General features: G+C 36.7%; 2 protein-coding genes and 1 non-coding gene across 9 annotated transcripts in view; all 3 read right to left on the bottom strand.

Moving 5' to 3' along the window:
- Nucleotides 1-2,009: 2,009 nt before the first annotated feature.
- ankrd16 (ankyrin repeat domain 16) lies at nt 2,010-6,699 on the bottom strand. Its single transcript, XM_060890069.1, has 7 exons — nt 6,273-6,699; nt 4,259-4,479; nt 3,468-3,510; nt 2,945-3,053; nt 2,683-2,844; nt 2,479-2,557; nt 2,010-2,315 (listed from the first exon to the last, which is right to left on the bottom strand). The coding sequence occupies exons 1-7, from the start codon at nt 6,605-6,607 to the stop codon at nt 2,152-2,154; spliced, it is 1,113 nt and encodes a 370-aa protein (XP_060746052.1). The 5' UTR covers nt 6,608-6,699; the 3' UTR covers nt 2,010-2,151.
- trnay-gua (transfer RNA tyrosine (anticodon GUA)) lies at nt 5,848-5,934 on the bottom strand. Its single transcript is given in 2 exon segments — nt 5,848-5,883; nt 5,898-5,934. It is a non-coding gene; the product is annotated as a tRNA-Tyr (tRNA).
- A 1,798-nt stretch (nt 6,700-8,497) lies between the features above and the next one.
- The window catches only part of pcloa (piccolo presynaptic cytomatrix protein a), a 61,437-nt gene continuing 53,809 nt past the window's right edge, over nt 8,498-16,125 (bottom strand). For all 7 annotated transcript variants that reach the window (XM_060889800.1, XM_060889803.1, XM_060889804.1 and 4 more), the window contains 3 exons: nt 13,905-14,039; nt 13,275-13,420; nt 8,498-11,735 (listed from right to left, as the gene is read on the bottom strand). In XM_060889800.1, the coding sequence (XP_060745783.1) occupies nt 11,592-11,735; nt 13,275-13,420; nt 13,905-14,039 (425 nt within the window). In that variant the 3' untranslated portion in view covers nt 8,498-11,591. The remainder of the gene's footprint in view (nt 11,736-13,274; nt 13,421-13,904; nt 14,040-16,125) is intronic.

Below are 16,125 nucleotides of genomic sequence, written 5' to 3'. Positions count from 1 at the left end.
TGTGTATTGTCTTTTGTGTATTGTCTTGTATTTTTTGTCCTGCACTGTCTTGTTTGTCTTTTTGTCTTGTCCTGCACTGTTTGCACCAGGTCACACAGATGCACTGTATGTATCTCTATATACAGTAGCTTTGTCTTTGTTCTATATAGCACCATGATCCTGGAGAAACGTTGTCTCATTTCACTGTGTACTACAACAGTATATGGTTGAAATGACAAGAAAAGCTTCTTGACTTGACTTGACATATGGCATCACACCATCCTGTTGTTGGTTATTTTCTTGTGACAGATCTATAACATATTTTAATCCTTCCATGTCATTTGCCAGTTCATTTTCAAATGAGTATATTATATTCATAAACAATCTTGAGGTGCTTGTTGAAGCCTTAACACTTTTTATTTTGTCTCAAAGATAAACGTTAGGATAATATTAAATATAAAGACAACATATAATTATGCACAAAAAATTCACATAATTACACATATGTACTTTATTCATTACATTCTATAGTCATACCTCCACATTTCATTAGTAACTGTACCATTTCTTATGCTGCATTTATTTTAAAAAATATTTATCTATTTATTTTCCACTGCACATCAAATGCCACTTTATTTCATTTGCTTCTCTAGTTTGCATAGCTATTTCCATGTTATTTTATCTTATTCTATTTCATTTTAATTTTATTGTCTTCTTTCATCAAATTTTTATCTTATTCCATTGCATTTTATTTCACTGTATTCTATTTTATTTTCTTTAAATCCCCTTTTTGACCTATTATCTGTGATGACATTTGTATAAAATAGACAGTCCTAAAAAGCATTCGACTGCATGTGGTACTGTGTATGATTGTATATGTGACCAGTAGAACATGAATTTAAAAAAAGATATTGTACTGTAACATGTATTGGATTGTTAGGAGTGTTTTCTATTTTTTTTTTTTTTTACTGCTAAAGCAAAAGTAGAATATGCCACTTGCTGCTATACTATGATAACATTTATATATGTATCCTCCTCCATGGGATCCCTTTTTATAATTTAGGATCTAATTTAATTTGCACGGGTTTTAGCTTGTACATGCTGCATTCTGTGTTTTCATTCACTTTGTTTTGAAGATTTGGGGCTTGGATCAAGTGTGTAGGTATAAAGAAACTAAGTATGGGTTAGGGTTTACAGTATACAGTATCTAAACCTGGGTTTTTTACCCACAACCTTAAAAATACTGAACTGAACGCTACACTACACAGCTAGGACCCTAATGTCTCACTAATACTTCACTATCGGTAATCACATAACAGTTCTGCTCCACAATGTACATTCTGTTGCATCTTTTCTACCAATTCTAAATGTATATAACTGCACATTCATTGCTTACCCGGGTTTACCTCCATTTATGTATATTATCTTGATTACTGTTGTACGTACAATGTATATAATGCATACATTTGCGCAGAATAAATATTTATGTAATAATTACCTTTTTTTATCATAAATAATTACCATTGTTGCGTCGTCCAGCTTTATGGTAAGGTCTTCATCTGTGATGATTTGAAGACTGGCAGGAAGGAATTAGTGTTGGGTCTGTGGTGAACTTGGAAATTACCCTGATCTATTAGTTCTTAAAAGCTCTCGGTTGCTTAAATCCACTCGACTATAAACTGTTGTAGAAAGGACATTATTTACATGTACATTATTTACTGCCCAGTGTCACCCAAATGGGAATAAGGTTCCCTTCTGAGTCTGGTTCCTCTCAAGGTTTCTTCCTCATATCATCTCAGGGAGTTTTTCCTTTCCACAGACTTGCTCACATTTTTTACTATTGCGTTTCTAGTAGATGCTAAACAGCATTTTTTTTTGCTATGTACCTGTACTTTGCAATGACAATAAAGTTCAATGCATTCATGTATCCATCCATCCATCCATCCATCCATCTATCCAATTCTGTGTCATTTCCAATAACAATTTCTTTGTAAGGACTCATCTGACAAAACTTAGAACTTAGACTCAAGAAAACATCACTGCCTTTTACTTCAAAAGAAACACAAAATTTGTGTACATTTCCACACAGAAGCACTTGATTTCTTTCAAATTCATCTACACAGATCTGATTTAGTATTCTAATTGAATAACATTTATCTGGATAGCTGTTTGTTAAGTCTCTGGCTCCTCGGGTGTCTCGAACACTCTGGTTATGTCTGGTTTCTTGGCATGCTGTCTAGCTGTACTGCCCATGCTGTCCTCAGAGTCTGTGAGTCCCAGCTGCAACAGGGTCCTCGCTGTGACTGCATGCTGGCCGATGCATGCCATGTGTAAAGCTGGGAATTATAGAAGAAAATTAAAGAAGAGGGGAAAAAAACAAAAAGATAAAAATATAGTAATGGTGAGGAAAAACCTTCAGTGCAATTGAAAATCAATGCAATGTAAAATCAACCAAACAGAATGAAAAAGATTCAAACTCCTGTTAATCTAGTATCTTACCTGACCGTCCTTTCTTATCCCTGGCATGAAGATCAGCCCCTAACTGCAGCAGGGTTTTAATGGTGTTTGTGTGTCCTTCCTGAAAATACACCAGACCCGACGGGGACGTTTTCAAAAGCATTGTACCATAATGGTTACCATTAGACAGAGAGAATTAAAATTTGAACGGATTTATCCATTATATTAGAAGTTGATCAAATTGACCTTAGCAGCATAATGAAGAGCTGTAAGCTCCAATGCTGTGGCTCTCACATTCACATCAATGCTAAGCTCATGTACAAGGAAATGCAGTGCCTCTTCTTGTGCTGTTACAGACGCCTGGTGTAATGGCTGCGCTCCCAGAATATCCACCGCAGTTGGACAGGCCTATTTTGAAACACACACACACACACACACACTTAATTAACAATATGTTTTTATTTACTATATGAGGCTCAGATAATTGACCAGTCATATTGTATTTTACTTCGTGTTTCTCCAGCAGCAGCTTGGCTACACTCAGATGTCCATTTCTCACAGCATCCATAAACGGTGTGACTCCGCAGCTGTCCTTCTCATCAGGCTTATAATCACATCTGGATGACAGAAAAATCTTGGTTTTAGTACTGTTTTATTACACAGTATAAGGAGCTACAAACTGAATAAAGCCACATTTCAGTTTTCTTTGTTTTTCTCACAATTTTGGATAAAGCACAAAAATTTCCATCATTCAGCACAGGTAGATGCAATGCTATGTTCATAACAAGCCGTGAGTCTCATAGTGTCATATTAACTTCAAAAGAGAGAGAGAGAAAAAACAAAACACTGATTATTTATAGCTGCTATAATGTAAGTGAAAACAGTGGCTATGGTTTGTGGAGGCTTAACACCATTAAATTTTATTGTAAATAAAAACGTTCAATCTGTCAAAATTTAATTAGAATTTAACAATTACAACAAATTTCTGTGGAATAAGACAAATAAAAATGTTTACAATACCAGCTACTGACCGCTCTAGAAGAATCTTGACAACAGCCAGACACCCATGAAGAGCTAGAACACAAGTAAGGGATTAAACCTAGGTAAAAAAACAACTGACTTTTACCAAAAAACTAAAACTTACTAACAGTAGTTACGTGGATTCAATCTCTTGTTTTATCTAAGAACAAAGGAGAACCCTAAATTATGTCAGCTTGTCCTTAAACAAAGTCAATGCAGTTTATCTTTACAACAGTCGATTGTGAGAATAAGCCATTGGGAATGACTGTACAAGTTTATCTCTTGTAACCACTTATTTGCCTATATTATAATTGTAAGCACATGGTTGCTTATTGTACTCTCTCACTCACTCACTCATTTTCTACCGCTTATCCGAACTACCTCGGGTCACGGGGAGCCTGTGCTTATCTCAGGTGTCATCGGGCATCAAGGGAGGATACACCCTGGACGGAGTGCCAACCCATCGCAGGGCACACACACTCTCATTCACTCACGCAATCACACACTACGGACAATTTTCCAGAGATGCCAATCAACCTACCATGCATGTCTTTGGACCGGGGGAGGAAACCGGAGTACCCGGAGGGAACCCCCGAGGCACGGGGGGAACATGCAAACTCCACACACACAAGGCGGAGGCGGGAATCGAACCCCCAACCCTATAGGTGTGAGACGAAGGTGCTAACCATTAAGCCACCGTGCCCCCCTGTTTATTGTACTAATACAGTGATTATTTTTGGCAAATTCATGCTTTAGTTGTCAGTTTAAATGGATTATTTGTGGTTTTGTGGTTCAGCAATACCAGCAGTATGTAAAGGAGTACGGCGTGTCTTGCTCCGTGTCCTCCACGTTTCTGGCCTGACGTTCAGAAGGTGCTCGATCACAGCCGGATCGCCTTCTCGACACGCAATGTGGAACGAGTTCCAGCCGTCTTTATTCTGCAGCGTCGTGTCAGCACCGTGGTCCAGAAGCAGTCTGATAACTTCAAGGTTACGGCGGGTGCACGCCATCATAAGTGGAGTCCTGAAAGGATTTATTTTGGTAAAATCAGATGTGAAAATGGATTAACTGATTAAATCAGAATCAGAATCTGGTTTATTGGCCGAGTATGACACACTTGAGACACACAAAGAATTGGGTTCCAGCTGTTTGTCACTCTCATAAGTAGAGACATAAATAACATTATACTATACAAGATACAGACTATACAAGACAATGCAGATGTGATACAATAGACAGTATGAGTATTAAAGATGAATACAGAATATATGTCTGATCAGTTATGTACATAAAGTGTGAGAAGTGCATGGTAGTGCAAATAACAATATTGTGTAATATTATGCTTTTGTACAATATATAGCAGCAATAGTGTGTGTGACATACACGGATGATGTGATGACTGACAGTTCTGATAATGCAGTACCTATAGATATGAAGCAGGGTATATAATTATGGTGAGTTGTTAATCAGGGTGATTGTCTGGGAAAATTAACTATTCCTGTGTCTGGCAGTTTTGGTAAACAGAGTTCTGTAGCACCTGCCAGAAGGGAGGAGCTGAAATAGGTTGTGTCCAGGGTGAGAAGGGTTCGCAGTGATTTTTCCTGCCTGGTTTCTGGTTCTTGTGGCGTACAAGTCCTGGGGAGTGGGCAGGGGGGCACCAATTATTTTTTCTGCTGTTTTTAATGTGTGTTGCAGTCTGTTTCTGTCCTGTTTAGTTGTTGCTCCAAACCAGATGGTGATGTATGTATGTGCACAGGACAGATTCAATGACTGCAGTATAGAACGGCATCAACAGCTCCTGTAGCAGACCATTTATACTTCCTTAATTGGCGTAGAAAGCAGCATCCTCTGCTGGGCCTTTTTGATAATGGAGTTTATGTTGCACTCCCATTTCAGGTCTTGGGAAATGGTAGTGCCCAGAAACTTGAAGGTCAACACAGAGGACACCGGGCTTTTGGATATTGTGAGGGGGAGTAGTGTTGAGGGGTCTTTCCTAAAGTCCACCATCATCTCCACAGTTTTTTGAGGGTGTTTTTCAATGTCAAATCAACGTCAAAGTGTATTCTTCTTCTTATACCATTACTATTTGCAAAGCAATTACAATTAATATAAAACAGATTACGTGCAGTGTCCCACATTCACACCCCAGTGATTTAGCTGTGAATAACAGAAATGTAAACTTACTTAAACAAGCGCATTAATATAAACCTGTCAATTACAGCAACACCATCTGAGTGATATAATATAATTAGGATATGCTTGTGATTGGTGTTAATGTAATTGTTTACAAAGACTAAATTTGTAATAAAAGGACGTTTGATTATTTTATTAGCGATGAAATGTAGAAAAAAAAAGAAAAGAAAACGAATTACATTGACGAAAAACAACGCTTCCTTCGAGCCGGATTCGAACCAGCGACCTAAGGATATCAGCTGTAACCACTACAGTCCTCCGCTCTACCAACTGAGCTATCGAAGGGCATGGTGGGTAACGGAGGTCTACCATATTTTACACTAAATACGGCTGATTCCAAATCAACTCTTTGAGCCGATTCTTTTAAACACATCAGTAAGTTTTGGTATATCTTGTAGTATAATTTAAATCAAAATGCTTTTATGGAAACCTCTTTCAAAAATATTATCCAAGAAGAATAATGACGCTCGTATTATCACAACCTTTGTCCGAGTTTAACTGGCGGTTTGAGAGTCGATACTATTAAGCTGAGCCGATTGATCTGACTCACTGAAAGGGGCTGCACTTCCCATCACTAGTACATGAAAACAATGAGTAATAAACTCCAGACTTTACAAACTTACCAGTCTGCCTTCTTTAAACAGTCAATTTTTGCTCCCTTGTCGAGAAGATAGCGAACACACTGCTCGTGACTCATGGAAGCAGCTTCGTGTAAAGCTCGTTTATAATCATTATTGTGCATCTCGACGTCCATGTTCAGTTCCTCAATAAAATACCTCACGGTGTCTAAATGTCCGTGTCTGGCAGCATAATGCAACAGAGTGTCTCCAGATTTCCCACAACGTTCATTAATAGACTGTTTAATATGGCTCGTTTCCTCTATTTGCTTTTTAATCTTACACAGCTGCCCATCCTGAGCCAGTTTGGTTAAGAGTTTAAATATGTTGTCGTCTGCCATGTTAATACAGAAAGGAGTAATATTCACATGAACACAAGATTTCTTCTTGAATTGTAATATTGTTGTCGTATGTGAAGCAAGTGATAAACCGCCTCATGATCCAGGGAAAATGGCCGCAAATGTATTTTCAAAATAAAGCAATATGGCTGAATGATGAATTGACCTCTGCTAAAAATGAAAATAGATAGAAACGCAAAGAGAAATTTCTATCTATCTATCTATCTATCTATCTATCTATCTATCTATCTATCTATCTATCTATCTATAGGGCTCTCAAGTTTTGAAAACAGGCAAGCGTGAGATCTCCAACTCCCCCCCCCCCGCCAAAAATAAAACAAAATTAATAATAAAAAAATAATGGGGGAGTTGTTGTGTTTGGTAAGGATAACTGACCACAATTTAACCAAATACAAAGTATTTCTTTAATTTCCATTTATGAATTTGTGTGTGTGTAAGAGAGAGAGAGAGAGAGAGAGAGAGAGAGAGAGAGAGAGAGACTATGACTGGTGTTGTTTATTACGTTTGTTACCTTTTTTGGACTCCTTCATCATTTGTAATGTTGCTCCTATTTAAAACAGTTCGGCTCAAGCCCAGACATTTTTAGGGTCATGATTGAGGACAATGTCCCGTCCAGAGACAAGCTGTTTTGTTCAAACCGACCATTGAAAATACCCTCGCTAATGAATGTAATTTTTTCATTGGTTGTTGCGTTAAATCTTACCCAGATACAATAGAGCTATTTTCTGATTGGCTATTGTGTAGCCTCTATTTTTGATTGGCTGATAAGTGTCAGGCTCGACTAAGAACTCCAGGAGAGACGCGCTTGATTCCTGCCCGGTTCCATAGAGACAGCGGTGCGGACTGATACATTTTGGGCGCTGCGGCTTATTAAATATATGATAAATAGTCAAAAAGTTTTTCTGCGTGAGAAATACGATGTGTGGCGGGAGAGAGGGAGAAAAGACCGAAATGCGTGACTATCACTCTCAATGCGTGACACTTTACAGCCCTCTATCTATCTACCTATCTATCTATCTATCTATCTATCTGTCTGTCTGTCTGTCTGTCTGTCTGTCTGTCCGTCCGTCCGTCCGTCCGTCCGTCCGTCCGTCTATCTATCTATCTATCTATCTATCTATCTATCTATCTATCTATCTATCTATCTATCTATCTGTTTGTATATCTATCTATCCGTCCGTCTATCTATCTATCTATCTATCTATCTATCTATCTATCTATCTATCTATCTATCTATCTATCTATCTATCTGTATACCTGTCTGTCTATCTATCTGTCTGTCTGTCTGTCTATCTATCTATCTATCTATCTATCTATCTATCTATCTATCTATCTATCTATCTATCTATCTGTATACCTGTCTGTCTATCTATCTGTCTGTCTGTCTGTCTATCTATCTATCTATCTATCTATCTATCTATCTATCTATCTATCTGTCTGTCTGTCTGTCTGTCTGTCTGTCTGTCTGTTGAGTATAACAGAGTGTGTGCAAACTTTTGTCTTTTTTTCTTTTTCCCTTTCCCACTATGTTTCTATTTTTGGTACAAAATCAACTGTCAAAAAAGGTGTTTTAAACAAGACTCATTCTCTGTGAGAATTATACATATATTATTTAATATTTAGACTATTTAGGGCAACAGCCTTTTGTACAGCACAATTTGCATAATTTATCAATACCGTTTGTGTACAACCACAAAAAACCATGACATTAGTTCATTTTTTTGTTTGTTTTTCAGTTTACATTGAGTGGAAAACCAGACAGATTATACAAGCATATCTTTGTACAGTCAGCATACATCCTTAGATAATAATTTCAGTTATTACCCCATCACACCCCACCGCCCCACCTCCCCACCCCTACCCCAATAGGCGCATTGTCTTTCTTTTCGTAGAGCAGAATCTGGACACAAAAATAGTATGAACAAATCACCAACAAAACATGCAACATCCAAAGTGAGTACATCACAGGTGTCCTGATACTACCAGCGTGAACAGGGTCAAGTTTCTCATCACAGTTTAATTCTGTGTCTGTTGTGCAGGTTGGGTCGGGTTGGTCATAGGCAAAGTGTGGAGATTTTCCTTCCACGTAGCGCATGTGTTTAAGAGTGTCTCTCTCACTCTCTGCTGTTTGCTTTCACACATGCTTTTTGTACTGAACTGGAAAATTAACAAAAAAAAAAAAAATCCTATGTGTATAAAAGAAAGCTTTGTTTTATTTACAGGATAAGAAATACTTTTATTTTTTTACTATGTCAGTGGTGAAGTGGGAAAACATGCACTGAATCTTGAAATCAGGAGCGTGATTGAATAGATATGAATATTAATATTTGGATAAAGAAAACATATGCATGGACTACGTTTCAGTTGGTGCATATGTTTGTACATGAACGTTCTAACAAAAATTTCATACATGACATGGGCGATAAACGTTGCTAACCGATGATGCTATGTTTAAATGTTAAAGGTGCTTACGAGACCTTTGTAAACACACAATGTACATCACCCACCACAAGACACGTCGATATTTATGTTTAATGTATATACATCCGAACTTTCTTGGAATCTAGCTCTTGGATGAAGGTTAAGGTAGTGTAAAGGTTCGATGTGTTATCTTCATATTTAGTGCAGCATGACATAACAGAAATTTCATAGCCATAACTTTTTCAGTAATCAGGCCTTTAAATAAAAAAATAAAACAAACAAAAAAAGCATACATAAAAGCATAGAAAAATATAAAAAAGAGTTCTTATTCATAATGCTTTCTCTGACACATAAATTGTTGATATACCAGATGCATGTAGGTTGCATAGAATCGCTTACATCCTGTGGATATGGCCAAAGTATGACACAGATTAAAAGTTCCCTATAACCAAGCCTTCGTATTTGTATTTCTGTACCAAATGAACTAATGAGTCTGGTTATGATATATCCAGGTTAATGACTATAATGACTATGGCATCCACTAATCAAGACAGTTGAAGCGGTTTAAATAAAAACAACAAAACACCTTACACATGGCACATTATGTAAGTGCGCACGTCTGCGTACAGAATATGGCAACAGAGTTTCGGAAAATAATAAAGACACTGAGTTTGATATCCAGTAAAAAAATATCAAAAATAAAAAACAGACCCAGTCCTTGTCTTGACTCAACTTATGTGAGCATTTGCCAAGCTGATCCTTTCAGTACAGATTCATTTTTATAAATTATATAATATTAGATTCCTAATAAGCTTATAATATTATATCAATAATATATTTGATCATTAGAAGCCAGACAACTTGTTAATCCTGAACTTTCCACTCAAAAACATCGTTATAAGAGTCAGTCAATTCATTCAAATAATTGTTGGATTCAAATTAGTATTATTTATGGACTTACTTATGGAGTTACTGATATTTGGATTCAACCCAAAAGACCATTTAAACAGGCTAATAACTAAAAAAAATCCAATTATATATACTTATATAATGCAGACCCCTTGCTGTGCTTCACAGGACCCAGTGGACCTGGCAGGGTTTTTTTTTCTTAGACCTAATACAACTAATTCAACTAATCATTGTGCTTAAGCTTTACGATAGCTCACCACATTCAGTCTGGGAATTTTGATTAAGTGACTATTTAAGGAATTGAGGTAATAGGAACAAGCATGGCAACACTCGACTGGGATTTTAGGGAAATTGCTTATCTGCCCATCTCTAAATTATCTTACACTATGGAACATTACATTCAAGACATGCTAGAGACAAAGTGCAAAACATCTATAAGAATGTTTATTTATTTATTTATTTATTTTTTTACCTGAATGTTTTTAACATCTTATGGCAACATTCATCTACGGAAATAAAGAGAGGAGCCAATTAGAAAGATGATCTGAGAAGATCTGTATGATTCTCCATGGGATTTTATGACCTTAGTGAAGCCAAAGAATTTTCTCTGGTAGACTTAAATCCCGAAGAGCCACATTTCAACAGAATGGTTCATTCAAAAAAGAGAGATCTAACTCAACCAAATTCAGATTGAATGTCACAAGGGCATCAGTTCTCTTTCTGTGCAAGGAAATATGAGTAGACACCAGCCAAACATATTTCTACAACACCACATAAATCAGATTTTAGCTATTGATATCTATAAAATATTTCAAAATATAGCTTAAATCCACTATTATGATCTCTTCTTCCAACACATTATAACATCTGAGAGAGAAAGAGAGACAGAGTGAGAGAGAGAGAGAGAGAGAGAGAGAGAGAGAGAGAGAGAGAGAGAGAACGAAGTGATAAATGTGACTCTAATAATGGATCTATCATACAAAAATAATACAATATCTTTCATCTACCGTCTGCAAACTATCATAAATAAATCCTTCTAAGAGTGATAATTAAAGTTTATATGATATAATTCTATACTTCTATGATAGATCATTTCTCTGTGTGAGGTGCTCTAAAACCTGAACTTGGCAGTGAGATGTCCCAAAAAAAAAAAGAAGACAAAGAAGAAGAAGAAGAAGAAGAAGAAAATGTAAGAAGTGTGCAATGCAAGAAGAATGAACATAACATATTCATTCTTGTCCTGTCTTTTGTAGACCGGTGACTATTTATGTTGATACAAATATGTGTACTCTCTCACACACATACACTCAGGTGAGTGTGTGTGTGTGCGTGTATACAGATGTATGGAAATCAGCTCAACATTTACACAACCCTTCCATCTTAGTTTGCTCTACTTCCTACTTAAGGCTGACCTTTAACCCCATGCACGTCAGTGTAAATGCAGGAAACACTTACGTAAGCAGCACACTTCCTGCTCCCTGTTCCCCACCTCACCCCATTGCAGATTAGCATAATCCCTGACATGGGACTAAGATTATCAGTGTAGTAGCTTTTCTACAGGCTGTAGAGTGTGTGATTGTGTGTATGTGAGTGTGTGTGTGTGAATGTTAAACTATAGTGCTCAGTTCTGCTTCCTCTAGGACTGGATCTGGGCTGTTGTGGCCAGCAGCTTGTGCCAGCTGACCACTCTCTTCCTCAGGTCCACCTTGTCCAGCCACACATAGGCCTCACCGATCAGAGTCTTCTTCACAAACTTGCCCCCATTTGATACCAGGAAGAGCTGCATATAAAAAAATAAATAAATAAGTGGAACTGATAAGGACCTTGTGTTCTGTTCACTACTATAGTGATCAATAGCCAAGAAGCTACATTTCAACTAACCAAACACTTTGACCAAATGTCATCAATGTGTGCCTCCTACTCCTTTAATATTAAAGCTTTGTCCAGACACACCAGTCAGTAAATATTTGCACTCAGTGCAACTTGCATTAAGCAACTAATTATTTTCCATCCATCCATTCGCTACAACGCTTATTCTACTGGGTCGGGGAAATATGGAGACTCGTGGCACAAGGCTGCCTGGACAGGATAACTAATTATTTTATATATATTTTATTAAAAAATAGCCAAAGTATCTTAATTTGAATAATTTGCAATAATTTGGAATAACAATATTTATGGAAAGCCTTGTGTATTGACACACAAAGAGTCCTTCACATGCTTGAGAATCATGTGTGTGTGTGTGAGTGTGTGTGTGTGTGTGCAATTAGAGATGGAAGTATATTAGAGAAAGTAGTAATGATTTACTTGAAAATTCTCAGAGCCGACATTATTAAACACATTAGTTAATGTGAACAAACCGCTGTACCGTATTTAGCATTATGACATCATAGAGAAAGTGTAAGCTACAGTCTGTATTTATTGTGATGCAAGGCACAGTAAGTACTTCTGTGTAAGTAATTCACTGTTGGAATCCAAAATGTCCAACATAAAACATCTTCATGGACATATTTCTGGTAAAAATCCAAAACCGAGGCTAAAAACTCAGTTCTAATATTCCCAGGGATAGAATATACTATATATACAGTATATATACAGTATATATATATATATATATATATATATATATATATATATATATATATATATATATATATATATATATAACTTGAAGTAAAGTGAAAACCTGGCCGCTTCTCCTTAGACCATAAATATAAATGTACTAAATTTAGAACTAGTAAGAAATATGAAGAGGTTTTTAGAAATTTTAGAATGAGTTTCATGTAGTAACAGTAAGAGTGTTTGTGTAGAATTTCGCTGGAATAAATGTCATGTAGTTATAGATTGTAGAAATCGTAGTGAGGTGCATTCACATTTAAACAAAGGTTAACCTTTTAGCTTTTAAACACTTTCTGTTAAATTAAAGCTAAAGTTTTTGGTTTGTTAATATCAGTTAACAGGAGCCTTTACTGTAAAGCTTTAAAAAAAAAAAAAAAACACTGATTCATATGACTGAACACAATCTCTATAATAGAAATTGGCGTCTGTATTTAGGTCTTTTAACCCGAACATAAATTCCCATATTGTACTTTGCTCAGTAATCATTTTTAATAGGTCATTTTGACCTGAACAGAATGAGGTTGGGAGCAGCTGGTCATAACAAAATCCCTGTGGTGGCCTAAAGTGCTTTAAATTAGCAATGTACCTAGAGTGGAAACTTAATTTGCTGACTCAGAGCCAGTCAAGCCACTCGGACTGTGCTTGTCTCCGTAGCATATAATGAATGTGAGGATTCTGTTGACTAAATGTGAAACTTCACCTGAATGGAATGTCCAGTAGGGTTCATGCAGAAACGGAAGGTTTCGTTGAAGGACGGCTCACGGTCATGACGGCACACCCGAGTTTTCTTTTTAATGATCCTCTTCTGTGTGGCTATGTTCACCACATAGAGCTTGACGTACATGTCTGTTTAAAAACACAACAGCAGTGAGGAGCAGCACCAGTGAGTGTTACTAAGATAGAAGGAAGGGAGGCAGAAAGAAAGGAGGAAAAAGAACAGAGAGAGATTGAAAGAGCACGAAAGTAAGAACGAGGGAAAATAAAGAAATTAAATGATGCTGGGAAAAAAAATGACAAAAGGGAAGAGGGAAATAACCTGAAGTAAGCTGACATAAAGAAAAAAGATACAAGGAATGAGAGAATAGAGAAAGTAAGTGAGCATGGACGAAGATAATAATCAGAGTGTGAACCTGATGGGAAATGGGAACGTCTCAGGGTCTCAGGGTTCATTTTAGGAATTTCAGTCTCAGGGTTTCAGAAATTTCAATTTAAATATATATTTTTGAAGTTGTGCAAATGTAAGATTTCTTATCTCTTGCTGAAATGGTTGCTGTGCAAGTTCTGTAATAATGTGAGGTTAACAATTTGTTAATCACGATAATCAAAATACCTGGCAGGTGGTCAGGAGTCTTAAATTTGTACGTGATGTTTCTACACTGAAGGATCTCCAGTACCAGATGCTCTCCCTCAGTCTTCATCTCCTTCTTCAGAGCGATCTTTATCTCCCCCATGACCTGGGTTTTACCTAAACACACAATACATTTGGAATGTAATGAATATTTAATCATTCGCAGAATGTAATATGTGTGGAAAGACTTCCACACAAGTTATTATATTATGTGAGCATCAACCACAGTTAGTATGCAGAATGACTGAGAAACTGTTATGAGAAGAAATTTGAAGAAATCTGGAATCCACTAAATAAAACATCTAAATTCAAATTCAAATTTATTTGTATAGCACATAGCTTTTAACAATGGAGGTTGTCTCCAAACAGCTTTACAGAACATAAGAAACAAAGTACAGAAAGTTTAATATTATACAAAGATTAATATTATACAAAGGTTCATGATTAATATTAGACTTATATTTAAATGTGTTTGTATTTAGTCCTCAATGAACAAGCCTGAGGTGAGAAAGGCGACTGTGGTGAGAAAAAACTTCCATAGATGGAAAAAGAAGAAACCTTGAGAGGAACCAGACTCAAAAGAGAACCTCATCCTCATTTGGGTGACACTGGAGGGTGTGATTATAAATATACATTCCAACAATTCACATCTATGTGAAAGCAGTGTTGTTGTCATAAATCCACCCTCTCTACTGTATATGCAGTATATATCCTGCTATTATGCTTTATTTTTTTATTATGTTTTGATTCTAGTCGCCTGTCCTGTCATTGGTCTGTTACCTAATGTGTGCAACTGGTCTGAGTTTTTTCCTGGTTTCCTTATTTCCTGATTTCACACTGTGTACTCTGACCCAGGCTAACAATCTGGCCGATATATAGAGGATTGCTCCTAAATATTGTGTACACATTGTTTTATAACCCTAGCAACATAATCCACATGGTAATATTCTTATCAGCACAACACACACTACCATATCAGTGTAACTAAGAATGAATCCTGAGAAAGAAATTAATTAATATCATAACAGCGGTGGCTAAAGGAACGGACAAATGGTCAGCAGCAACAGACGGAATACAGATAATAACTGTACACCTAATGATGGCATCAAAAGAGGGCTTAACTACACTACCCACTAACCACACTAATCCCCAGCACATCTTCACTTGTGTCTTGTGTATCTTTAGCAGATGCCCTTGTCCAGAGCAACTTACATTTTTATTTCATACAATTGAGGTTTAAGGGCCTTGCTCAGGGGCCCAGCAGTGGCAGTTTTGGTGGATATGGGTTTCAAGCTCACAACCTTCTGATTGATAGACCAACAGCTTGACCACTGGGCTACCACAACCCTAAACTGTAAGCATTTCACCTTGAGCAGCTGCACTATGTATAGTTTTCAGTATTTTGTTGTCAAGCTTTTGTTGTACTTCTCATTTGTTGTTGTGTGGGACCACAGTATTGCTCATAGATTTATGTTTCTAACTTCAGGCTTTTTGTTTTCACAATGTCATAACTTTCACTCACATCCACCATCTCTACAAATCCCCGACACACAATATACACGCTACAATACATACTACACACTAATCAGCACCGCACTTTTGTTGTGTTGTGTTGTCTTGTGTGAAAATTCTTGAACAATTCAGCACCTGAAATGTCATCAGTGCTCAGATGAAAATAGACAGTGTGTCTGCATGATCCACCCACACACACCATCTACCTCTTCGCACTCACGACTGTATCGAAAATGTGATCTTATTAAATGTATAAATTGTGGGTGTAGATAGAAGATCCAAGTAAGCATCAGTGACATAAACTGTTTAGAATTAATAGTCGTTGACCGTCTATAGACGGTTTGGTGGCAGTTTATAGACTTTTCTAATGAAGGGTTACCTGACTTTATTTGCTAACGCCTGTACGTTTAAACAGTTAAATCATTCAATGCCAGTTTTATCCATAATATATTCCTGTAATTATAAGTTATATCTACTTACTCTTTATTTAACCATCAAAAGATGGCAAAATGTGCAAAATGTCGTCAATAAATTCAATTCACTGCGATTTCAATTCTTTAGTGCTTTAACAATAGATGCCGTCACAAAGTAGCTTTACAGAAATCTGGATACAGATTGAAATTTAAATCAATTCACCAATTCACATCTTTTGTGACACAATATGGTGTATGATTTTCATGACACAGTTCTG

Source organism: Tachysurus vachellii, chromosome 16, assembly GCF_030014155.1.
Source record: "Tachysurus vachellii isolate PV-2020 chromosome 16, HZAU_Pvac_v1, whole genome shotgun sequence".
NCBI classification, from domain to species: domain Eukaryota; kingdom Metazoa; phylum Chordata; class Actinopteri; order Siluriformes; family Bagridae; genus Tachysurus; species Tachysurus vachellii.
This window is presented reverse-complemented; position numbering and strand designations above follow the sequence as displayed.